At 30.6% G+C, this 26,786-nt stretch overlaps 2 protein-coding genes and 1 non-coding gene across 3 annotated transcripts; 1 reads left to right on the top strand and 2 right to left on the bottom strand.

Annotated features, from left to right (window-relative positions):
- The first annotated feature begins 4,109 nt into the window (after positions 1–4,109).
- Positions 4,110–5,565, top strand: LOC139900149 (uncharacterized). Its single transcript, XM_071882946.1, has 3 exons — positions 4,110–4,562; positions 4,995–5,180; positions 5,269–5,565. Exons 1-3 carry the CDS (start codon positions 4,110–4,112, stop codon positions 5,563–5,565), a joined length of 936 nt encoding a protein of 311 aa, XP_071739047.1.
- A 2,111-nt stretch (positions 5,566–7,676) lies between these two features.
- Positions 7,677–7,749, bottom strand: TRNAR-UCU (transfer RNA arginine (anticodon UCU)). Its single transcript has one exon. It is a non-coding gene; the product is annotated as a tRNA-Arg (tRNA).
- A 1,234-nt stretch (positions 7,750–8,983) lies between these two features.
- On the bottom strand, positions 8,984–10,897 carry LOC139900148 (uncharacterized). The gene is made up of 4 exons (XM_071882945.1): positions 10,315–10,897; positions 9,932–10,232; positions 9,409–9,490; positions 8,984–9,199 (listed from the first exon to the last, which is right to left on the bottom strand). Exons 1-4 carry the CDS (start codon positions 10,895–10,897, stop codon positions 9,005–9,007), a joined length of 1,161 nt encoding a protein of 386 aa, XP_071739046.1. The 3' UTR covers positions 8,984–9,004.
- Between the last annotated feature and the right edge of the window lie 15,889 nt (positions 10,898–26,786).

The following is a 26,786-nucleotide window of genomic DNA, read 5'->3' as shown; positions in this document are numbered from 1 at the left end:
CAATCATGTCCATTTTGTATATTCAATGACAGATTTTAGTTCCATATCATCATCTTTATTCATGATGTCATTGTAACATTATATGAAAATATCTCATAGAGATTTTAGTTTCATTTCGGTTCCATAATATTGCATAATTTATCGCAATTTTAGTATTTACATTTATCAATATCCTCTGCAGAAGGAATATTGATTTGTGGTTCTTCTTGAACACTTTCTCTTACCTCATTATCAGCTGATTTTCTTTTTCGAGGATTTTTATCTTCGGAACCAATTGATCTTCCACGTTTGATGCGTGGCAAAGACTCAACAGTGACATTATTGCCAGATTTTGGAATTTCAGTTCGAGCTGGAGCATTTATCGCTGGTATATATGATTTAGTCACTTTTTTATATCTGTAAATGCATAAAGTAATTAATTTGCAAGTTCTTGCATATGCATTATTTTTGAACTTTCGTTTCACATTCTTTTGTGCGAGTTCAATATACCTTAATTGATGTTCACATCATGAAGCATCATTTTATTTTTTATTTTTATTTCTCCCCCTAATCTAGGGAACAATGTTTTATTAAAATGACAATCAGCAAAACGTGCTGTAAAAACATCACCCATCATGGGTTCAATATATCTTATGATTGAAGATGTTTTATATCCAAAATATATTATCATCTTTCTTTGAAGAACCATTTTATTGTGTTGTGGTGATACAATTGGAACATACACTGCACAACCAATGTTTTAAGGTAGAAAATATTTGGCTTTTGGCCAAAATCAAGTATTAAGTGAAAATATTTATTACTTCCACATGGTATAATGCGAATTAATGTCGCAGCATGTAAATTTACATGTCCACATATAAATATTGAGAGATTTGTACTCATTATCAATTGTCTAGTTATTAGCTGTAAGCGTTTATCTATTGATTCAGCTAAACCAATTTTGTGTATGCACATGAGCAACTGGATGTTCAACAACAATCCCTGTAGATATATAATGATCATTAAATGCTTGAGATGTTAACTCACCAGCATTATCAAGTCTCATCCTTTTAATGGTGTAATCAGAATAATGTGTTCTCAATTTAATAATTTGTGCAAGAAACTTTGCAAATGCCATATTACGGCTTGATAACATACAAATATGAGACCATCCGCTAGATGCGTCTATTAGAACCATGAAATATCAAAATGGTTCACATGATGGATGAATTGGTTCATATATCTTACCTTGAATTCTTTCAAGAAACATTTGTGATTTTTTTTCACAATATACTTTTCATTAATCACCATATGTGCTTTCCATTAATCACCATATGTGTTTTTTTTTTTTTTTTTATAAATCACCATATGTGTTTTTTTTTTTTTATCATATATCCTTTTCACCATATACGCTTTTAATCATATGCGCTGTGTTTTTCACCATATGCGCTTTTAATCATATGCGATTTTCATCATATGCGTTGTGCTTTTCATCATATTCGTTTTTTATCATATGCGCTTATCATATGCGATGCGCTTTTTATCATATGCGCTTTTTTATGTGAATAGTAAATTAATTAATTTCGTTTTACTATTCATATGAATTAATTTAGATTTACTATTTTGTTAATTGAGTAATATATATATACATCATATACTTGTGACTCCGAAGGCTCAAATGAATTTGACCATATAGTTATACGTTGTACCTTGCACATTATTTTATGCTAGTAATTCAAATCTACAACCTTCTTCAATTCATCGTGCTCTACGAAGTTCAACAGTGGTGGAGTACATAACATGGTTTTAACTTTTTACATTAATGAATTTACTGACACATTACCTTTTCACTATGTGTGTACCAGTTACTTCCTTCCGTAGATTCAAATAATATAATAATGTAAGACATTAATTGGTAATTGGTAATTGGTAATCATATTTATAATAAATAGTACATGCATGTGAAAATAATTGAAACTTTACACTATGTAGCACTTTAATAATGTGTATATTTAATAATTAATAATATACTACGCACATCGTATATATAGAATATGAAAAGAATTCAAAAGCCTGAATTCAAGATGTCATATAATTCGCTCTAAGTCAATATTTTTAATCACCAAATACCACAAATACTTTGTTTGTGTTTGTTCATAGTCATCAATGAAAACCATTTTCTTTAATTTTATTTTATACAATAAAATTAACGCATCATTATTCTTTTCAAAAACAATAATCTATTGTTATTGTTCACTTGTGCCATGTTTAACAACAAAAGTCAACAACCTCTGTCTTGTTTGTTGTGGCAACCAAAAACAACCTTTGCTTTTGTTACCGAGAATCCAAGACCAAAAAACAATTAATTTTTAATTAATCTTTTATCAAAACCATAAATGATTTTATTGATCTACGTTGATATGGCCATAAAGAATTGACGGCTGACCTACTTTTGTAAGTGTATTTCGGCTATCATCCCGAAAACGCACAACGACCTTTTTTTTACGTTACCCGTAAATTATAAATATATAAAAAAAAATTTTTGTTTAAATTTTTTTCTAGTTTTTAAAAGGCCACTTGACCAATTTTTTAATTCTTTCACAACACCTGATATCGTGATCGTGACCTTTCACCAAAGCAAGAGATATTCTTGATAAACTAAACACGGACTCGTGTTTGAAATTGTCGGCCACAAAAAAATTCATTTGATAAAAGTATATATTTTTTTTAGTTATAGAAGGAGACCACTTCATTTTCAATACTTCATTTTTGACAAAAAACTATTCCATTTTACCATCCCTTTTTTTTTCTTACTTTAACTTTTAAGATATACTTTTAATAAAAATACAAACTACTTTTTCTTATTTTAACTTTTAAGATTTACTTTTAATAAAAATACAAACTACTTTTTGTATTTTAACTTTTAAGATTTACTTTTAATAAAAGTACAAACTACTTTTTCTTATTTTAACTTTTAAGATTTACTTTTAATAAAAATACAAACTATTTTTTTATTTTAACTTTTAAAATTATAAATTTAAGAATAAACATTAGTATGCATGAAATAAATAATGATTAATTGCATAAGTAATCATAAATGTTAGATAACATATAAAGACCCCGTCGTATTCGTATTGATCGGAATTAATCTCGACCCATGGTACCGTGTTGTCAAATGACGTGTTGCGTACATAAAGTACCGTGTTGTCAAATGACGTGTTGCGTACAATCATGAGGTCTTATTAACATAAATATAAATGTTAGTGAAGTTAATAAGAGTTAGATTACAGAAAATATAATTCAGGTGGTATAACCGACCATATATAACTTAAATAACATAAATATAAATGTTAGTGAAGTTAGTAAAAGTTAGATTACAGAAATATAATTCAGGTGGTATAACCGACCATATATAACTTAAATAACATAAATATAAATGTTAGTAGTCCAAAATTTGATATATTCGAGTCTGAAAATTATTAATAATTTCATACCTTGATTAGTGATTCGTGATCGTTTGAGATATCTTTTAATTACACTAAGCTTTTCGTGCTGATAACGTGTTATAATTCAGTAGGCTTATAACTACCTTTAGTGGTTATAAGAACAAAGAGAGAAAAAAGAGAGAAGAAATGTTGATATTGATATTTCAAGAGAAATGGTGCACCTTAAATGGTTACCATACATGTCTATTTATAGTATAAAATATTACTATGCAAAAAATATAATAATAATAAAATTAACATCCAATCTAGATATTTTATAACACAGTCTAGATATTTTATAACACTTATTAATTTAATCATTATCATTATCATTATTATTATATTATATTATAACTAATCATTACGGAGTATTAACATGTCTTGCTTTCTTCAATCTTCCTGTTTTGTTTGTCCTATTAATTACAACGTAGTATTACTATATACAAAACCACTAAAGTCCAGCTTAAAACCAACCACCCCAATCACATGTAACATGTTTCTAAGAAGATACATATACATATACATTCATCAAACACTCGGTAACCACTAGTAGTACTACAACTGCACTAGATCCAGTGTTCAAAATCATCTGAATTTATTTTATTTAATTTAATTATTATCAATTAAATAGAAACAAAAATGTCGATGAACGGAAAGGCAGATTCAGAGGTAACAAGTTTAACCGCATCATCACCAACAAGATCATCACCGCCACGTCGACCGGTATATTACGTACAAAGTCCGTCACGTGACTCGCACGATGGTGAAAAAACTACTAATTCATTTCACTCAACGCCTGTGTTGAGTCCAAGTGGATCACCCGGCCGTCAATCACGGAACTCTTCATCTACCAGATATTCCGGGTCGCTCCGACCCGGATCCAGAAAAGGCAGCCAACATCAACATCATAGGAAAGGTGAAAAGGGATTTGACGCGATTGAGGAAGAAGGTTTGTACGATGAAGGTGGTCGGAAAGGGATTATTCCTCGGAGATGTTATTTTCTGGCCTTTGTTGTTGGATTCTTTGTCTTATTTACCTTTTTTGCTCTTGTTTTGTGGGGCGCCGCCAGACCTCAAAAGCCTGTCATCACAATGAGGGTAAATCACTACTCTTTTTAAACCTTACCTTTTAACTTTTTTACATATTTACATATACACATGAATTTATGAATCATTTTTGTAGGTAGTAAATTAGTGAATCTCATAATAAGTTAGTAACCAATTGACTGATTACATAATTATTCAGTATAATATTTTATGCACATTTAGTAGTTTATAACTTGCATCATTTTCATATATAATGTGATCATAACTTAAAATCTTAAATAGTACTAGTAGACTTAATATATTAAATGCTCTAAGTCAATTAGATATTATCTCGACTTTTTAAATTAAATGCTCTAATTCAATTCGAGATTTTCTTTGAGGCGTATCGAAAAGGAATTGGAATAGAATAATATCGATTCAGACGTAAGAAAAGGTTTCAATTATACAAGTATGAATTTGGAGCTTTTTTTATTCTTTGTGCAGAGTATTGCATTTGATCAGTTTGTAGTCAATGCGGGGGCAGATGCATCCGGAGTTGCTACTGAAATGGTGACATTAAACGCCACAATTAAATTCAATTTTCGAAACCGAGGTACATTCTTTGGGGTTCATGTATCATCCACATTAGTTGATCTAGCTTACACTGAGTTGACATTAGCCACTGGAAATGTAAGTAACAGATTAATCTTAACCTTAAATCACAACAATTTACATTTGCCAGCTTTACTTTAGTTTATATTTACATTATAAAACACAGATCAAGAAATTTTATCAGTCAAGAAAAGGTCAAAGGATTGTGAGCGTGAACGTGAGAGGCGTTGGTGTGCCATTGTACGGTGGAGGAGTGAATTGGAGTAGCGAAAATGGTAAACTGACTGCACCTGTTCCATTGAACCTAAATTTCACGGTTAAGGCAAAGGCGTACGTGCTAGGAAAATTGGTTAAGCCTAAGTTTTACAAAAAAGTGTCTTGTGCGATTGTTTATAGACCATCAAAGGTCCTGAATGCGCCCGTTGCGCCAATTTCTTTGAAAAATTCTTGTACGGTAGAGTAGCCGTGTACGGTTTGTTGAATTAACGGTATAAATATACAAGATTACATTTTTGTTATTTTACACTTGTGACAACAAAAAATTATAAAAGCAGGGGAATATGGGAATATGGCTATGAAGTAGTGTCGGTGACCTTTCGAAGTATTTTTATTCGGTTATGGTGGTGTAATAATGTATTTTATATTTTACAGTATTATGATTATGACATATGGAATATTGATTTGTTTTATTATCAAAATGGTTAATTTTTTTACTATATATTATATTACTCCATTAATTAATCATCATTTCTTTTGGATTTTCTTTTGGTGCTATTTTATTACTTCCTTGGTGATATACACGTCCGGGTTCAGTGCAATAAACAAAGTAGTCGGTGCTTGCAATTGCATTTTTTAATTGTATTTTATTGAAGTCGATGAAAACTTGTTAAAATATAATACGGTGGTTTCTTTTCCCATGTAATATGTGCGGGTTTTCTTTTTTAATTTTAATTTCTAGGATTTTATTAATTATTTTGGAAGTATGAATACGTATCGACATATGTTACATACATGTACAAAAAACTTATAAGAGAGGGCTAGAGGGTTCACTTTATATTTTTCTCACAAATCTTACTAGTCCTAATCAGGGATAGCAATGAATATTTCATCTATAGATATTCATCTGATCTGATCCATTTATAATGGATATGGATGATTTAAATAGACGATAAATGGATATGGATATGAATATTGATGGTCTAAATATTTTGTGGATCAAATGTCAATGACAATATATAATCTATGGATATATCCATTATCACCCGAAATACATCTATATATATATATATATATATATATATATATATATATATATATATATATATATATATATATATATATATATATATATATATATATATATATATATATATATGTACTAAAATATAGGTATATACATCTACATATCGATATAAATATAGATATAACTTATAATTTTAAATATATATAATACGTACTAAAATATAGGTATATACATCTACATATCGATATAAATATAGATATAACTTATAAATTTTAAAATTATTAACAAAAATAAGGGTTATAAAAGTTACAATTACTAAATTGTTATTAATAATATTAAACCTTACATATTTTTATTAGTTTAAACATATATTTACTTACATGGTAATGTATTTTGCTTAATTGAAATCACATTCAACGACAAATAACAATCAAAACATGTGTAACAAACTAAAACATAAAGATTATAAATTTACATGTTATAATTTATATTTAATTTTCAAAATCTTCGTTAGATTAATATTTTACTGAATATCCAATGGATATCCATTAACCCGTTTAATCCATTGGATATGGATATGGATGGATGAAATAAAAATAAACGAATATGAATACGGATATGAATGAACAAAAATTAAATAGATATGAATGTGAATATGACATCACCCGATCCATATTCGATCCATTGTCATTCCTAGTCATAACATGATCCATCATATTAAAAATAACTTGACAAGATTCAAATCCTTCAAAGTAATTGTTTTGATCTTTTATATTCTAGATTCTAGATTATATATTATATTATTATAATTATAATTATCATTATTGTATAAATCTAAAACCATTTAAAAATTTATTTTACATGATTCTTTACTTTATTCCGTTATATTTTATGGGGTGAAAATATTTCCATCAACATACAGTTGCACTAATAAATTTCTTAAAAGGATCACCAAATGTCAAACAGTTGTGTTTTCCTCAAATCTTTAACGCTAATAATTGTTCGTATTGTTTATAAAAGTAAGGTTAAGCTATATGATATGATGCTATAAAAAATATATAGATAGATATTAAAAGAGCATAGGACCATTATTACCAGTTTGATATCTCTATGGCGTTGCTTTGAAACCATTTCTCATTTTTCATCTAACGTTCAAAGAAGACAATGGATGATACCCAAATTTTGTTAGCTTAGGCCCAATATTTAAGCCTGATAAATTTTATTCTATAAGCAAAAACGGCCCAGAGAAATTATGCATTAAAATAAATCATATGAGGTCTGCTTTTAAAGCCTGGACTCTGAAAGGGTAATACTTGAACGAAAAAATTAAACACGCCCAGTGGGACTCGAACCCACAATCGCCTGATTAGAAGTCAGACGCCTTATCCATTAGGCCATGGGAGCTTCTTTTTTTAAACATATTGCCTCTAAACTTTTATATGGATATCTAAGAAAATATTATCGATACTATAGCACATACAATGAACTGACATTATTAAACATTCATAGAAATCACACATACTTTATGCGCATGCATTGTGGTGTTCTCAAGACTCAACGTATTTGATAGATTGCCACTCTATATTTTGCTTGTATCATCCCCCACTTATTTGGTCAACCATTTATCTTTACTTTCACATAACACTCATCTCATGATACCCAAAAAGTTATGCTCGGTAGTTGATTTTGGAAACTAGCAATTTTGTTGGAAAATGACGATGTCACTGTTTCGAAGCTTCGGAGCAACCAATTAACATAAGTTGTATTCTATTATATATACATTTTGTAGTTTCATATTTAAGTTTGTTATAAATGATGATTTTGGATTGGATTTTGGATGGATTCAAGTTCATTGAATAATGTGTTAAAGATGATGATATATATATAGTAGTTGCATCAAGTAATAACAACAGTAGGCCTTGTCACATTAGGGTGAAATATTGTATAGTGTTCATGCGAGGTATGGAGAGGTGAACGAACAAATTAGGTCTCATTCAAAAAAAATTTGTCACCTGGTTTACTGTAGAATCACAAAAGCATTGTTGTGGTTGATGTCTCTAGGTTAGCCAAAAATGTACCTGTGAACCTTGATTTTTTATATTTACTTACAAGATAGACCATCATTGATATACTCATTCTACCCGCATTCGTCTTTGATATTAACATCTCATTTCAAAATTAATAGATATAGAATGCTTATAGCTCACCTTTTTCACAATGACACATACCATAGTTGTTGTTTACCTGTGATGTCTTCAGTTTCCACAGCTGCAGAAACCAGAACAAATTGAAAACACATAATGAATTTATTGAAGAACAACAAAACATATCTTACAGATCCAGATAGATACAATGGCAACAACTATTATATACTCTACATTTGGTGATGAAATACTCTTAGTTTGACATAAACAAACTATACTTTAAGGTCATAGTTAGCAAATTGACCTCGCTAATTTCATATAAAAAATAAAAAATAAAATAATAATAATTTGGCCATTGAGTTCTTTCTTTGTCTACTGAATTACAGCAATGTAAAGGTTCTCGGATATGATCAAAAATCAATGAAAACCAAAAAGTATAAAACAAAATGTAAGACGTAATAGTTAACGATAAAACTCATAGAAGCAATAGATGAATTTCACCTAACAGTAGAGGCTTAGGAGTGACGGGAACAAAAGCAGCGGGTCAGAGGAATCATTGGGTATCTGTACAACGACATGACCTTGCGGGATGTTTTGGGAGACTGATTTACTGAAATCGATTTTCTCATTTCCTGGGCTTTCATTTGTGAAACTCTAAGCTTCTTCATTATTTTTTCCATAGATGCAGATTTCTTCTTTTCGAGTTTCATCTGTACAAAAGATAACACATCTTACAAGCCACTCAACCACAGTTATTCGTATATAGTATCAAAGAGAGTAGACATTATAAACTTAGCGAAAATGCACTTGTATATCTAGCTATTCAATTCTCGTGATACCCAAATTGATAAAACTAGATAACATGAAGACAGAGCAATTGAACAAATGAATCAGTTGTTCATAGTCATGATGAACACACCTCAAGTTTTTGAATTGATGCCTCTGCTTTTGCATTCTGCAGATTCTCCCACGCAGTGATCCTAGCTTCCTCTTTTTGAACCCTGGAAACAGATTACAAAAAGAAATCCATTATTTATATATACAATTTTTTTTTTAATAGCACTTTGGGATCACCCAGGGGGACTAAAACACCCACGCGTTTATCTCCTGCAGTTGCATAACCCACCCCCAACTGTTGCCTAAGAGGAAATCCGGCCCAATCCGAGGGCATGGACGCTAACACCCCCCTTCCCCACTGCCCCCGCAACGCGATGTGCAGAAGACACCCTTGGGTGGAATTCAAGGGTTAAGGGGCAGCCTTGTGTGCAATGTTGCACCCCACGGGAGTCGAACTCCTAACTACTCGCTAAGAGAGGCAGGCCACTATCACATGAGCTACAACACAAGGCTTATTTATATATACAATTGTGGATACATAGATGAACATACAAAGATTCATTTTGCAAAGTTGCAATGACAACAAGTTGTACTTAAAGACATACTTTGATAATTCAATTACTCCTTCTGTACGGTTCTGCATCTCTATTGGCCCATTCTTTTTCCTTATCTTTGTGTGTCGTTTTGGTATTCTAATCATCGTCACTCTTTTGTCTACCTGGACATCATCATCATCGACTTCCCTTCGACCAGAACGACGGTTGTGAGGCTCGAACATCGAAGGTTTTGGTGGAGAAGATAGTAACAGCAACGGTCTTTCCTTCAGAGAGGACTCTCGGCTCATTTGCGTGCCCATATCTCGCCGTGAGACAGCATAACTAACGTTGTTTTCTTCAATCTTTTCGTCTGCAAAATTATTTCATCAGTCACCAAAATTTTTGTAATGTACTAAACAATGTTTTTTAGAAAAGATAAATCAAAGGTATACCTTGTGAACCTGAATAAGAAGAATCGGACAATTCTAACGTAGCCAATCTATACTCAGTATGACCAAGAACCGGGTGTTGATCAATTCGATCACCATTACAAAACGAGTATCCATTAGGTACCAAAACACCAGTTGTAAATGGTGATTCTACAAACAAATTCCTTCTACTCCTCCCTTCACCAACCCCAAAACCAGGCGAACAACCCGAAAAGTATGTCTCACTAGGAGTCGGTCCCAACGGTCCACTTTTTGCCTTGGGCTGTCGCTGAGGCGGTGGGTCGAGATTCTTACAAACTCCAGAAGCCGACACGAGAGGTGGACTCGTAATCCACCTCTCTGCATCATCCCATTTTGATGGCAATGTTCTCCCATTATTAAAAGGCATCAATACATTAACACTAGTTCGCCTTTGGTTACCATTGCTGGTCAATGGTACCCTCTCAGAGGCCCAACCCTTTTCAAATCCATTTTTATAACTATCTCTATAATCAGGAGTACTTGGACTCGTGTATGTACCAGAATAATGAAACGAACCTGAATCCTTATTCATCAAGCTCAATTCAGGTGAATAGCAATCACTCATTGTATGTTTACTCTGTTCTCTGAAAAGGTGAAGCTGGTAGATTTGGGGTACTGTTGAGGAGGGAGGGAGAAATTATTGATTGATAGGGATTGAGAAATGTAGGAAAGGTGTTTGACGAAATGTTTCAGTGAATCTGAATAGTTTTGGAATGGGGTCAGTGTTTGTAGCCAGATGAGGCTAAATTTGGAGCCAAAAAGTGTCGGGTCATTATCACCATAGTCCATGTGGTTCTTGGCCCCATCGTTTTCACACCCTTCTCTTTTTCTTGTGTTCATATTATACGACTCTGACCTTCAATTAAAATATTACTATTACTACAATTAGTACATGTAGCAATGAAGGTATTAAAAAAGATTTGGATATATGTTACGGAGTATTTTATTTATGACAAATTGCCATCAATAGCTCATAGGATAATGATATTATATAAAACACATTAAAAAAAAAAAAAATTCAAAAGAGTAATTTTGAATCCAGTACCTGTACGTCAATCATGATGTCCTGTTTCCCATTCCATGGAATCCTAAAATGTAACCGAAATGAAAGTCACGATTTTGGGATCAAAAAGCAATAATGTAACCAGTATTAGCAAACTTAGGTCATTAATCTCAACCACGCTAATTGAACTTACAAAAGCAAATTATTATTCAGGCTAAACTAAGTTAAGTTACAATAATAAGTAGATCAAACTAGACACATAATACGAATTATAAATATAAACTTGAATACATAATAATCAAATAAAAAAAAATCTTGTGTTAGACCAATTCCAGCGGCCCGCCATCCACCATGTCCTGCCTGCCTCCATCCGAGGGCGCCGATGGCATTCCGGCCGACCTCGGCCGCCCTCCTCTTTCTTTCTCCATTACGTGCTGCAGTTTTTCCTCCGCAAGCATATTACAGGACGCCATTTTTTGATTTCTTGCACTTTTTAAACTGCTATTGTATTATTTTATTTTGTTGATGGTATGTAAAAATAGAGTTCAAAAGATTCTGTGTAAAAATGGTGAAACGAAGAAAATGGTAGGTGGGATGGTGAATTGAAAAGAAATAATCGGAAGAAGATAAGATATGAAGTATAGATAAAAAAAAAATGTGTGGTGGAAGAGAGAAAGCTGACGTGGTGCTGAGGAAGTAGTGAAGAAAACCGTCATGGTTGGAATTGGTCTTAAGAGTAACTGAAAACGATATGTGTGCGTGTATATAACGTAAATGAACAGAACATACAGCCTTGCTGATCTTCAGTAGCTTGATAGCGACCATCGTCATGGTAAATACGGCAGCGAGCAAGATACACTGCCCGCCGTTGTGCCCCTATACGAGCAGCGTCCATCATGTCATGGACCTTCTTTTCTGACCGATGAGCTTCATGCAACATCGTTGCTTTTTTAGATCGAATGGTTGATTTGATTCTAGGTATATTTATGCATCCCTATACGATGAATGAAGTAATTGTTGGTAAACAGGGGAGTTTCATGTGTAAGGATTTGGTTTTGTTAGGTTCGATCAGTTTTTGAACTTCTAAAACCAAAATCAAAACTAAGTTTAAAACTGATTTTTGCTTCGGTGTATTTTTGCTTCGGTTTTAAAAATGAAAAACAAACAAAATTTAAATTTCATTAAAAATAATTAATATTTATATTTTGGTAGTTAAGGTTTAACTTTCTAATTACGTACTTATTATAAATTAAATATTGTCATGTTTAATCTTGAGGTGGTAGTTGGAAACAACCACTAAGTATTCTTGATAGGCTGCGTACACTAGAGTATGGGGTCGGATTACTTACCATTCTCGGATAACCCGAATAGATAAAACCTTACAACTTTATGTTTAAGTTTTTAATTCATATTATAATTTTTCATACAAGCTCGTTCGACAAGCTCGCTTAGCTCGGCACCTGTAAATCGACACGTTTAAACATAAACGATCATACGAACTATTCGAGCCATATAGGCTCGATTAACTCGTGCGATTATTTTACGAGTTTTTCAGCGAGTCGAGTCGAATATTAACTTTTTCATACTCGGCTCGTGAAACCAATCGAACAACATCTTTTGTTTGAACTCGACTCGAGTTCGAACTCGCTAAACCTCGAACTCGAAATAAAAGAGCTCGAACTCGAGTAGCTCGTTGAAGCTCGATTCGTTAAAAGCCCTAAGCCTAATAAGTTAAAGTTCTTTTATGTCATTGCTTTATGCATTTAAAACAAACAAGGCGATAAAAAATAAGAGGTAAATTTGAAAAGTTAACAAAAAATACATGTCACAACCACTTTAACTTAAAATATTTAACGTTTATTAGTGACAATAAATATGGGACGCAAGAAGTATATATTAACCAAATCCGAATTCACATAGCATGAAAATATTAATGTATGTAAAGTAAAAAAGTCGAAACAAAATCTGATTATTTTAAATCGCATAATAGCTTAACCTTCAAGCTTTCAAACGCTAAATTATTCAATATTATTTGAGCGAATTTATAAAAATATTATTTTTAAGTCATTCGATTTTGATTTTGGCTTTCGGTTAAACCAAATTTGAAAATTCCAAAACCATAACCGAAGCAAAAACAAAATATTTAATTCAGTTTGTGTTTTAATCGATTCGAAAACTATTTTCAAATTCGTTTTGGTTTTAACTGGGTTGGAATCAAATTAAACGGTTTCAAACGAAGTATTGAACACCCTTGTGTATAACTAGATTATTTGCAAATACGTCCATGTGGAATCTAATCTAATAACTATATATAGTTTAATACTAGTAAACTTACGAGAAGTTAACAAAAAAAAAAAGCGTAAAAAAGTAAATAATGTAATCTAATCTAACTTCTAATTTAATTTAATCTATCTTACTTCTAACTTACTCCATCGGCACATAATTATTGTCTAGTTTGACTTATTATTAAATTTAAAATATTCTTACGAATTATAAAATATGTAATTTGTATGAGCTATTTTTTTTTATTTAAAGAAAAATGTTATAATGAATAATTTATATAATATAATAATTGTTATATCGAATGCTATATTTCCAATAATATATATATATATATATATATATATATATATATATATATATATATATGTATGTATATATATATATATGTATGTATATATATATATAGTTGTATAGTTTTGTTGCAGGTGAAAATAAATGGAAAATGAAGAAGATGGTACTCGGGTGTTAGACCAAACCCATCGCGGCGTCAGTCCCTGGGCGTCAGTCCAGTTGGCATTAAACTGACGAAAACTGGCGAGTTTATTGCAACGTCAGTCCTTGAGGCGTCAGTCCGTCTGTCAATCCCTTGACCCAAAAAAATTTTCCTTCAGTTTTTTTTTAACCAATCATATGATTTTCCAATTTTAATTAATATATATTATTTATAATTAATTTATTTTTTTCACCCCATTTTCAATCGGATTTTACCACATCACCTTATCCAATATCTAACACAAAAAGCTGACACACACAAAAATAAAATGTCAGAAACTGACATTGCCAAATCACAATCGGATTGCACTTTTTGGCCAAAAAGTGTTAAAATCGTCTGTGAAATCACAGTCACGGTTGAGAATGGTCTTAGAATTCATACCTACTCACTTTGTACTTTTTACCTTAAATGAAACTTTTTAGTCCTCCTTTGTTATAGAAATAATAGAATTTAACCTCCAATATTATACAGTTTATCATTTTGACCCTTTATATTTTAAACACTAATTTAACTCATGCATAAATATAAAACTAATTTACTAAAATTGATGGTGTATTCTCCCGATAGTAACTGGGACAACATAAATAACATTCATATAGACTTATGTTCAGTATTGTTTAGTTAACACTACAAACTTGGTAAAAAGGTAAACTTTTATTATACTAATTTTTTTAAAGCTTTTTATTATACTAATTACCCCTACATACATGGGGTTTTTGGTTGTTTTAGTTATAACGCGATTTCGTTTTGACACTACAAAGAGCCCCCCAACTTTCGCACAATTTACACATCGCCCCTTCAACTTTACACTTTTTCAGGGGTAAAAAATGTAAATATATAATTTTATTAAAGTAAAAAAAACTTATTCCACCCAAATTTATAACGGGTCACATCTTCTTACTCGGTGCGAGTTAAATTTTTCCAAGGCCACCGTTCAACTCGAAAAAATCTCACGAACCCAACGGGACTAACTATATGCGAAACGGACATCGTTAAAAAAACACTAAATAACGGGCCCTATATTCACGCTCAGTGCGAGTTAAATTTTTCCGAGACCACCTTTCAACTCGAATTAATTTTACGAACACAACGTGACTAACTATACGCGAAACGGATATCGTTAAAAAAATTAAATATTTCGGGCTAAATTACATACATATACATACACGTCCAACAAACAACCCAACCTATTAGATATATTAAATACCAAACAAGGTATATTCAAATTCGACCGCGCGCCGAATACAACCGCAGCAACGCGCGGTCAAATTTTTTCTAGTATTTACTAAAATATGATATCCTTGGCTCTCTAAGTTTTATAAAGTTAATTAAGACATTCATAGATTTAAAAACCCATCTCTTATAGATAATATCTTATATAAATTAGGACTGAATAAGATAAAGTTAGACGTTTTAAACTAATATGTGTTTATATATATATATATATATATATATATATATATATATATATATATATATATATATATATATATATATATATATATATATGGACAATTTTATTAATGTTTTTTACGACATTTCACACCATTTTTGTATTCGATTCTTTTAGTAGAAAAAATAATTGCCCCTGTCAAGAAGAATTTCTGGATCCGCCACTAAGTATAACTATAACTTTCATTTTTATTTTAGATATATAAAAAGAAATACAAACTAACTAAGCGTATTTAATCACAACTACTAGATTACTATTTAAGATGATAATGCTAATTTCACCGTTAATTTAGATAATGATTTTATATATCTTTACTCTCTTATATTTTAATCACTGATGTTTAGAATTTTAACCAGTATTTTGGTAATTCAAATAAAAAAATTATTATTATTATTAGTATTAGTATTAGTTTATAAATTCGAATTTCAACTATTGATTTGAGTAATTATGTCATATTGTCTATCACTAATTTTAACCATTGATCTAGAGTCCAACCCTCATCTTGAATTCAACCATTCATTTGATGATTTAAATAAAAACTATTTTATTCTTATTTATTACGGAATACTTATTATTATTATCAATTATTAATTAATTAATAATTAATGAAATAATTATAAATATTAATTATTTAGTGAAGACACGAATTATAACTAGTAATAAGAGTAAGAAACTAATTTTCATTTGCATTATCAAATTAACGGTTGCAATTCAAATGAAATATGAAATTCAAATCAATTGTTGGTGTAAAGAGAAGGACAATAATGACTTTATCAACTATATAAATGGTTGAAATAAAAAATTAGTACAAATCTAAACGTTATAGAGTAATATTTAACCTTTCGATAAAAAATAGCATTTAAATTTTTTTATACATAAGAAATAAACAGATGATTATATTAATATTAGATATTAAATAATTATTTCTTATTAATTTATTAGAATTACATTCACAAAATTTTGAAATATAAAGTGTGTTTATAAAACCTGTCAAATAAATATAGATGTGTAAAGATATGTAAAAATTAAGATCACATAAATGTGTATGTAAGTTATCTATTTTTTATAATCATCACTATATTATTATTATCATAATTATTATTATTATTATTTTTATTATCAATAGTACAACTACTATTATTATTATTATTATTATTATTATTATTATTATTATTATTATTATTATTATTATTATTATTATTATATTTAATGCTATTACTATTATTAATTATTAAATTAATAATTAGCGTTGTAGTTTCGTATTATGATAAGTTTTGATATGGAAAATTTAAAAATAAAATAAGATGGATATAAAGATGTGTTAGATATAGAAACCATATCTATCTATAGTTTCTATTAAAATTCTATAATGATGATGTCATTATTATATTAATTCTTTTGTTAAAAAAATCAAAAAAATAAAAGAAAAAAATCTAAGCATGGTGGATGATGTCATTAATCTAAATAATTCTAAATTAAAATTAAATCTTATTAATTAATTATTATTATTATTAAATCTTATTAATGATTATTTTAATTATTAAAATTTAATAAGTTTGAATTATTTTAATTAATTATTTTTAACTAAATACGAAAATGTATAAAAGCTAGGCAGAAGGAAATCAATTCTAAATTTATATTTTAATTTACACTTTCAAAATAATATGACACTCAATATTATCTCTTATGATTAGATATGAATTGTTTAATATGCATTTTAGGTGTTTGGTGAAATGTTCATCTGACGAGTTTCTTAATTGGACTACGTGGTTCCACGGGTCATTAAACTAAATGACTTTAGCATTTACGTTCACTTAATACCTAAAACATATCAATTTTTTTAAAAGCAAGCAATATTATTAAACACAAACAAACTCATAGTTTCACGGGTCATTTCACAAGTACGCATATATATTTGGCTCTGTGTATAACTTTTATTTTTAATTATAATATGTGTATGAAATAAGTGTGTAATTATAACCCATATATGGCCCAATACCTGAAGCCCAATAAATATAATTCTTCTTAAAACGCAAAAGGGAACAGAAAAGGCCCAGAAAAATTGAATCAAATCAGTATATGTACAATCGTAATTTCATTTTATGGTATGGTCTATATTTATTTATCTTGTTTATATGCAAATAAAGACTAATAAATCTCGTAAGATTGAATTTATTATGTACTATATGTATGTATAGTATATATTGTCGTCTTGCAGTTAAGTCACAGAATTACACAACCAAATTGTGAACACATAAACGAGAAAATAATAATTAAGATAATAATTAAGATATAAGAAGCAGGAGTATGAAGTCAAATTGATTTTTTATGGGGCAATCGGCGTACCAATATTTTATTACAATAAATTCCCCACGTGTGATGCTTAGTCCAATTCTTACGGCATTCAATTTGAAATTACTGTTACTATTTTTTTAAAGTCGATTTTTTTTGCATATGTATAAAGTGGGACGTGCCGTTGGCCCTCTTTTACATTAATGCGCCTCCATGTGTTTTTTGTCCCGCTATTTACTTCTTTGTACCCCACAGGTGTGATGCTTCCTACCATTATTAATATATTGCTAAAATTAAACATTAAACATGAATGAGACTATTTGTAGTGGTGGTGAACTAATGTATAATGGTAACGTAACAAGGGGAGATAACGAGATGAGGTTTTTTAGGGGATGACGAAGACCGTAGTATAAGTGATGGGATGAAAGGAAGTACTCCGTAGTAGTGATGAGGTTATGGTAGCTTATGGTTAGGTGTCAAAGCTGGTGCATGGTGAGATGAACGGACATGTCAAAATAAAATGGTTGTATTTGTTTTCTTAGGAATAAAAAAAATTTAGAGGTACGAGCCTATACAACCGATGCTGCAAGTATGGTCGTAATGGCTATTTAGTATTTGTGTTAAGAGTACTCAGTTAGCTAAAGAATCGATTTATTTATATATATATATATATATATATATATATATATATATATATATATATATATATATATATATATATATATATATATATATATATATATATATATAGGCAGGATCAATGGGGAAGTAACCAATCGGGGGGGAACGGGGGGAAGCTAAATTTTTTTTTTTTTCGTTTTTTTTTTTGAATTTTTTTTTTCCGGCATCAAGATCACACGAAAATATGAACATTTAGAAGAGACACCTCGTGATGAATGTTATTATTTATGCGGGAAAACTATCGACAAAAATAACATTCAAGATAATATTGTTCGTGAAGAATATGAACGTTTTTTTTTCATGTTTTGTGAAGTAAAATTTAGCCCGATTTAGAGTTTAGGGTTTAGGGTTTAGGGTTTGGTGTTTTGGGTTTATGGAATAAACCCAAAACACCAAACCCTAAACCCTAAACCCTAAACTCTAAACCGTTCGTGTTAAAAACTCAATCTAAATCCTAAATCTAAACCCTAAACCCTAAATTTCTAAACCCTAATATCTAAACCCTATAAACCCTAATATCTAAACCCCAATAGCTAAAACCTCAAAATACGCTCGAAAAACACGATAATTGTTATATATTACTTCTTCGAGCGTTTTCCCGCCAAAATAAAAACATTTATCACAAAGTGTCTCTACTAAATGTTCATATTTTCATCTCATCTATAATGTTCGTGAACAAAGTTTTTTCAAAAAACGAAAAAAAAAAGTTTTTGCTTCCCCCCGCTTCCCCCCGAATGGTTACTTCCCTCTTGATCCTACCACTATATATATATATATATATATATATATATATATATATATATAGGGCCAGGATCAATGGGGAAGTAACCAAGCAGGGGGAAGCAAATTTTTTTTTTTTCATTTTAAGAAAAAACCTTGTTCACGAACATTATAGATTGCATTAAAATAAGAACATTTAAAAAAGACACTTCGTGATGAATGTTATTATTTTGGCGAAAAAACGATCGACAAAAATAACATTCAAGATAATATTGTTCGTGAAGAATGTTAACATTTTTTTTCATGTTTTGTGAAGTAAAATTTAGCCCGATTTAGAGTTTAGGGTTTGGTGTTTTGGCTTTATTCCATAAACCTAAAACACCAAACCCTAAACCCTAAACTTTAAACCGTTCGTGTTAAAAACTCAATCGAAATCCTAAATCTAAACCCTAAATCTAAACCCTAAATTTCTAAACCCTAATATCTAAACCCTAATATTCAAATCCTAATATCTAAAACCTCAACATACGCTAGAAAAACACGATAATTGTTATATATTACTTCTTCGAGCGTTTTCCCGCCAAAATAAAAACATTTATCACAAAGTGTCTTTATTAAATGTTCATGTTTTCATCCAATCTATAATGTTCGTGAATAAAGTTTTTTCAAAAAACGAAAAAAAAAAAATTTTTTACTTCCCCCTGCTTTCCTGATTTGCGTAGAGGTGTATACGAAATAGTTATATATTTATTACGAAATACTATTAAATACGATACATTTTTACACAAGTTATTTATTTATTTATAGAGTGGATATACCTAAACCTTGCTACAACACTTATAGGCAGTGTACTTAATCGTACAGTAGTGTAGTTTTTAGTAAGTCTGGTTCGTTCCACAGGGAGCTAGCCAAGTTTAACGCTATATTTTTAAAACCTATATTTGTATATAAATATATATATAAATAAGTAGTTTTATTATTATAAAAGAGGGTTTTTACCGTTTAATGACTGTTTGTCGATTTTAAAACTTTAGGCGCAGTTAAAACCTAATGTAAAATATTAAAAATATAAAAGACTTAATTTAAAGCGTAAAGTAAATGACAATAATTAAAGTGCGATAATTAAAAGTGTGATAATTAAAAGTGCAATTAAATACAATAAAAATGCGATGAAATATGAAATAAAGGAATTATGCTTATTTAAACTTCTGTAATAATGATGTTTGACGTGTTGATTTTAGTTTATTACCATGGGTTAATTGTCCTTTGTTCTGGATTATTCAATATGTCCATCTGGTTTTTGTCCATAACAGTCCATCAGTCATAAATATAAAGTGCGAGTGTCCTCGTCAAATTATCCTTATATCCGAAGTCAAATATTCCAACTAATTGGGAACTTAAACTATAATTACACCAATATTCCTTGTATATAATTCACCCCTATTTTAATAAGTCCATTGACTATTAATCCATTCCCGTGTCCGGTTAAATGAACGATTATTAGTACTTATAAATATCCCGCCCATCGTGTCCGATCGAGTGTATGTGGTTATTTATAGGTACGTCCAATTGTAAATCTTTATATTAAATTAACAAAGTATCATTTAATTAAACAAATATAAAGCCCATTAATAGCCCATAGTCTAATTTCCACAAGTGTCGTTCTTTTGTCCAAACCCCAATTATGGTATAAAGCCCAATTACCCAATCTTAATATTTAGTCCAACATCACGATTACTTCAATTTAAATAAGCATAATAATAACTTAGCTTCGAGACATTAATTTAAAAAGGTTGAACAAAACTTACAATGATTAATAATAGCGTAGCGTTACACAGACAGAATTTCGACTTACACACTTATAACATTCGCTAACATACCCTTATTATTATTATTATTAAAATTAAAATTAAAATTAAAATTATAATATATATATATATATATATATATATATATATATATATATATATATATATATATATATATATATATATATATATATATATATATATATATATATATATATATATATATATATATTACGTTGAGAGATAGAGAAGAGAAAAAGATGTGTTTAGTTCGACCAAAACTGCGAAATTTATAGGACCTGACCCAAAATTTGGGGCCATGCGATCGTATGAAAATTGGTCTTGCTGGCCATGCGATCGCATGGCCTGGGATTCCAGCTCACATTCGTTTGTTTTCTTGTTTGCCGACGGTTTATATATATAATATAATATATATATATATATAATTTTAAGAATTATTTATATATTATATTATATTTATGTGCATAGTTGACTTGTAATTTTTAGTCCGTTGCGTCGAGCGCTGAGAGTTGACTCTGGTCCCGGTTCTAAATTTTCGAACGTCCTTTCGTACTATTTAATATCTTGTACTTTGCGTTTTGCAACTGGTACTTTTGTAATTTTGAGACGTTTCTCATCAATAATTTGAGCCACTTTGATTGTACTTTGTACTTTTGAGCTTTTTGGTCGTTTGCGTCTTCAATTCGTCGAATTTGTCTTTTGTCTTCACCTTTTATTATTAAACGAATATTACTTGTAAATAGAACAATTGCAACTAAATGCTTGTCTTTCTTGAGGGATAATGCTATGAAATATATGTTCGTTTTTAGCATTATCAAATATTTCCACACTTGCGCGTTGCTTGTCCTCAAGCAATATAGTCTTGAAATAAAAACATACTAGAATCACTTCTTTATTCTTCACATTTTGTACATCAGTGATTTCTATACGGCGGTATGAATAATGATAGTAACGTTGTGGTTTACAGTCCCACATGACTATGAAAATTTAGATCCGTTAGGAAATTGGATCTTTATGAAAACATTTGATCTTTTGAAAATTTAATCTAGCTTTTACACTAGATAAGTTTTCCGGAATAACCCTTCACCGGTGTTTGCAAATTGTTTTTGTGGGTTTGGTGGGTTTCAGATTTGAAAATTTTAGCTCAAAACTTGCGGTTTTGTGTCATCCATTTGCTAACCTTGTATTGGGAAAGCAACATGTCCAGTATACTTACTCCGTATATTACCTTTCGGTAAACTACCGTCCGGTTGTAAAGGAAAGCGTTGAACAAGTAACTGTTAAGGCAATGTCCCGTGACATGCTTTTAATTATGGTCTATATCGTGTCGGATGCAATTACTATCCTTTGTAGGAGCAATAGTAACGATCACCCTATAGTTTTTCGGTCTGGCACAAGGTCCTGTCTTCGACCATGCTATGCAACCACCGTTCTTACGGTTGACACCCGATTTGGTTCAGGTGACCTAATGAATTCCAGGTGAATTCCTTGGATTTTACGTTCAATGGTAATGAACGCATTGAAAATAGGGTTTTCAGAAAACAAATCGGTTTGTAATTTGATCAAAATATTTTCTCGTTCAAGTTCGAGTTTAGATATCATCGAATTCCATGAGTTTAAATTCTCAATCTTTAAAAGTCAATATCAAAGATTGAGTAATATCAGTCTTAAAAGCTGATTTTTTATCTTTAAGGAGATTATCCTTTCTGGAGATCTGATTCATTAGTCTTACAAGCTAATTTGCACGGTGCCCCCCATTGTACAAGACAGATCCTCTCATGGTTAGAATAAGTCTGACCACTTGGCGACCCTGTTTGATGCTGAGGTCCGTGGATTTCCAGCTGATTTTCGAGAAAACTTTTCAAGGTTTTTCGTAGACTCTACAACTGGTCTGGACGACAACTTCCTGACCTAAATCAAGAAGCGCGTGTCTTTTTTGGAAGACTTACTTCCTTTTAATGATGGAATTGATTCATCGTGTAGATCCATCTTTCTTTCAAATATATTATAAGAAATTGGGTAAAACTGATTAAAATTGTCCAAAACAAAAGTATCTTCAATTGTTTGTACAAAAATATGTGACATATGTTCTAAATAACTTGATAAATTTTTCCCACACTTGACTTTTATTTTCCTTTCTTTGCCTTTTTATTGTCCTCTATTCCATTTTAAATGAATTCTAACATTTTGGGTTGTTTCTCAATTTATGTCCTTTCTGAGGTAACAATAATTTCGGTGTTAACACCTAGTTTTATCGTTCATAAATTTGTATAAACATGATTTTGAATTCATTTATTTGAAAATTTTGAAAATTTTTACTAGAATTGGATAGTCAGTATATAAGACTAGGACTGTTCTTTATTATCAGAGAGCACTAGATTCTAATACAACTACTGCGTTACTAGTATTTTTAATGGTAACCAAGTGTTTAAGTCAAAAAATTAAAAAATCTGAAAGAATTTAACCCCTTCCCACACTTAAGATCTTGCAATGCCCTCATTTGCAATAAATCAGTAACAATTTAAATTATTGAGGGTGATTAGCGTAGAAAAATGATTAAATTTTACCAAAGTTTCCAAACATATTGGCGTTTGTTTGTTGAATGATAAATGGTGCACATCATTTGTTCATTCCGTCTTGTTGTTACATCACATTTGTTTTTGGTTTTGTCGTCAAAATTAGTAGCTTTTGCTGAACTTAATGCCAGTATTTGAAAATTCGCTGTTTTACCCTGTTGTGTACATGAAATAAAATACATACAATACAAATATAAACGTGCATGGTAATTTAAAATGGGACTTAACATCCCACTTTCAAATCAAATATGAAATATTAGTACAACATAATAAAAATGTTAAAACTTACATAAAAGTATCACAATATAATATGTTTAAACATAAATAAATAAAAATGATAAAAATCATAAAAATCACCAACGGAACTATATCAATCTGGATAGGGGTTCCAGTTCATGTCGTCGAGCGGGTTTCATGGTTGGTTATAGGTGTACTGATAGGCCTGGTTAGGGTCGTAGAGAGTAAATGGTGGTCGCATATCGGGCTGGTGTGGAGGATAGTAAGCAGGTCGGGTCGGTATGTAGTGATCCTGAGGTGATAGCTGGCTCATGATCTGATACTGATGATAGTGCCATCTATCATGCTGTTGTTGCCTAGAATGCTCGTACACATCCTGGGCGTGCCACTGCTCGTATCGACTATGTCTATCCTCGTTTGTCATTTCTACCTCATCTATACGCTGGTAGATGTCAGTCATAGCCTCCCTAATGACATCCCTAATGTCATCCGCTTCCTCCATTTCCTCATCTGAACCTCTCTCTACCTGTGGATGATTGCCATCATATGGTACTGCCTGATTGCGTCTGCTCTTTAATACCTTAGCACCCTGATAGACCTTCAATCCTAAAGTATCATCCTGTTCCCTACATACCATCAGTGGACCCCCTTGGTCCCTATCTACACCCAAATACTCTCCAATGAGAGTAACAAAAATACCTTCTCCTATTATTCCTCCGTCCTGTATTCCGGCTACCACTTTGGACAGATAAAAACCAACACAGTAGGGGATATTAACAAAGCTTCTATTGTTTCGAATACACTTAAGGTAAAATAAGTCATGTAAGGTCATCTTCTCCTTGTTTTTACCTCTTTGTGTAATCGAATTAGCTAAAAATCTATGTATAATACATAGCTCTGCTTTGTTAATATCTAAATAGGAGTGTCTTCCTCCCAGTGAAAAAACATTATAATCTGACATATGCCTCAAGACGGCGTTTGCGTCAAAATTCCTATCTACCCGCTCCCCATGATAAATCAAATTTGTACAATCGGGTAGTAGTAATTCACCAGGAGTGTAAATCTGTAAAGCCCTGGCCATGTCCAGCATGAACATTCTATACATCCTACGGCCAAGTATAAATCTAAGAAAACTTCTATCATCTAACCTATCTATATCCGCATTAAGTGAAATAGTACTCATAAGCTCAACACACCACTGTTTATATACAGGCCTACGAATGGTGAATAAACGTTCCCAATCGGGAAAAAAAGAGCTGTCATACCTGTAGTGACCCGAACTTTTCCATGTTTATATATATATTAAATGAAATTGTTATTTACATGATTAAGTGTTTCCAACATGTTAAGCAATCAAACTTGTTAAGATTTGATTAATTGAAATAGGTTTCATATAGACAATTGACCACCCAAGTTGACCGGTGATTCATGAACGTTAAAACTTGTAAAAACTATACGATGACATATATATGGTTATATATATAGTTAACATGATTTTATTATAAGTATGTATCTCATTAGGTATTTTAACAATGAGTTATATACATAAAAATGAGACTATTAATCTAAGAAACTCGAAAACGATATATATAACGATTATCGTTATAACAACGTCTTACTAGGTACATATGAATCATATTAAGATATTGATACACTTGGTTAATTATGTTAAATGATAAGTAAATATATTATTAAGTGTATTAACAATGAAATACATATGTAAAAATAAGACTACTAACTTAATGATTTCGAAACGAGACATATATATAACGATTATCGTTGTAACGATATTTAACTGTATATACATCATACTAAGATGTATTATATATCATAATATCATGATAATATAACAATTTAGCATCTCATTTGTTATAATAAACAATGGGTTAACAACATTCAACAAGATCGTTAACCTAAAGGTTTCAAAACAACATTTACATGTAACGACTAACGATGACTTAACGACTCAGTTAAAATGTATATACATGTAGTGTTTAAATATATATTCATACACTTTTGAAAGACTTCAAGACACTTATCAAAATACTTCTACTTAACAAAAATGCTTACAATTACATCCTCGTTCAGTTTCATCAACAATTCTACTCGTATGCACCCGTATTCGTACTCGTACAATACACAGCTTTTAGATGTATGTACTATTGGTATATACACTCCAATGATCAGCTCTTAGCAGCCCATGTGAGTCACCTAACACATGTGAGAACCATCATTTGGCAACTAGCATGAAATATCTCATAAAATTACAAAAATATGAGTAATCATTCATGACTTATTTACATAAAAACAAAATTACATATCCTTTATATCTAATCCATACACCAACGACCAAAAACACCTACAAACACTTTCATTCTTCAATTTTCTTCATCTAATTGATCTCTCTCAAGTTCTATCTTCAAGTTCTAAGTGTTCTTCATAAATTCCAAAAGTTCTAGTTTCATAAAATCAAGAATACTTCCAAGATTGCAAGTTTACTTCCAAGTTTTCTAAATCCATTCCAAGTAATCATCCAAGATCAAGAAACCTTTGTTACTTACAGTAGGTTATCTTTCTAATACAAGGTAATAATCATATTCAAACTTTAATTCAATTTCTATAACTATAACAATCTTATTTCGAGTGAAAATCTTACTTGAAATTGTTTTCGTGTCATGATTCTGCTTCAAAAACTTTCAAGCCATCCAAGGATCCTTTGAAGCTAGATCTAATTTTTCTCATTTCCAGTAGATTTATCCAAGGAACTTGAGGTAGTAATGATGTTCATAACATCATTCGATTCATACATATAAAGCTATCTTATTCGAAGATTTAAACTTGTAATCACTAGAACATAGTTTAGTTAATTCTAAACTTGTTCGCAAAT

This window comes from Rutidosis leptorrhynchoides, chromosome 3 (assembly GCF_046630445.1).
Source record: "Rutidosis leptorrhynchoides isolate AG116_Rl617_1_P2 chromosome 3, CSIRO_AGI_Rlap_v1, whole genome shotgun sequence".
Taxonomy (NCBI): Eukaryota; Viridiplantae; Streptophyta; class Magnoliopsida; order Asterales; family Asteraceae; genus Rutidosis; species Rutidosis leptorrhynchoides.
Note: the sequence above shows the minus strand (reverse complement) of the source record. Positions and strands in the feature narration are given on the sequence as shown.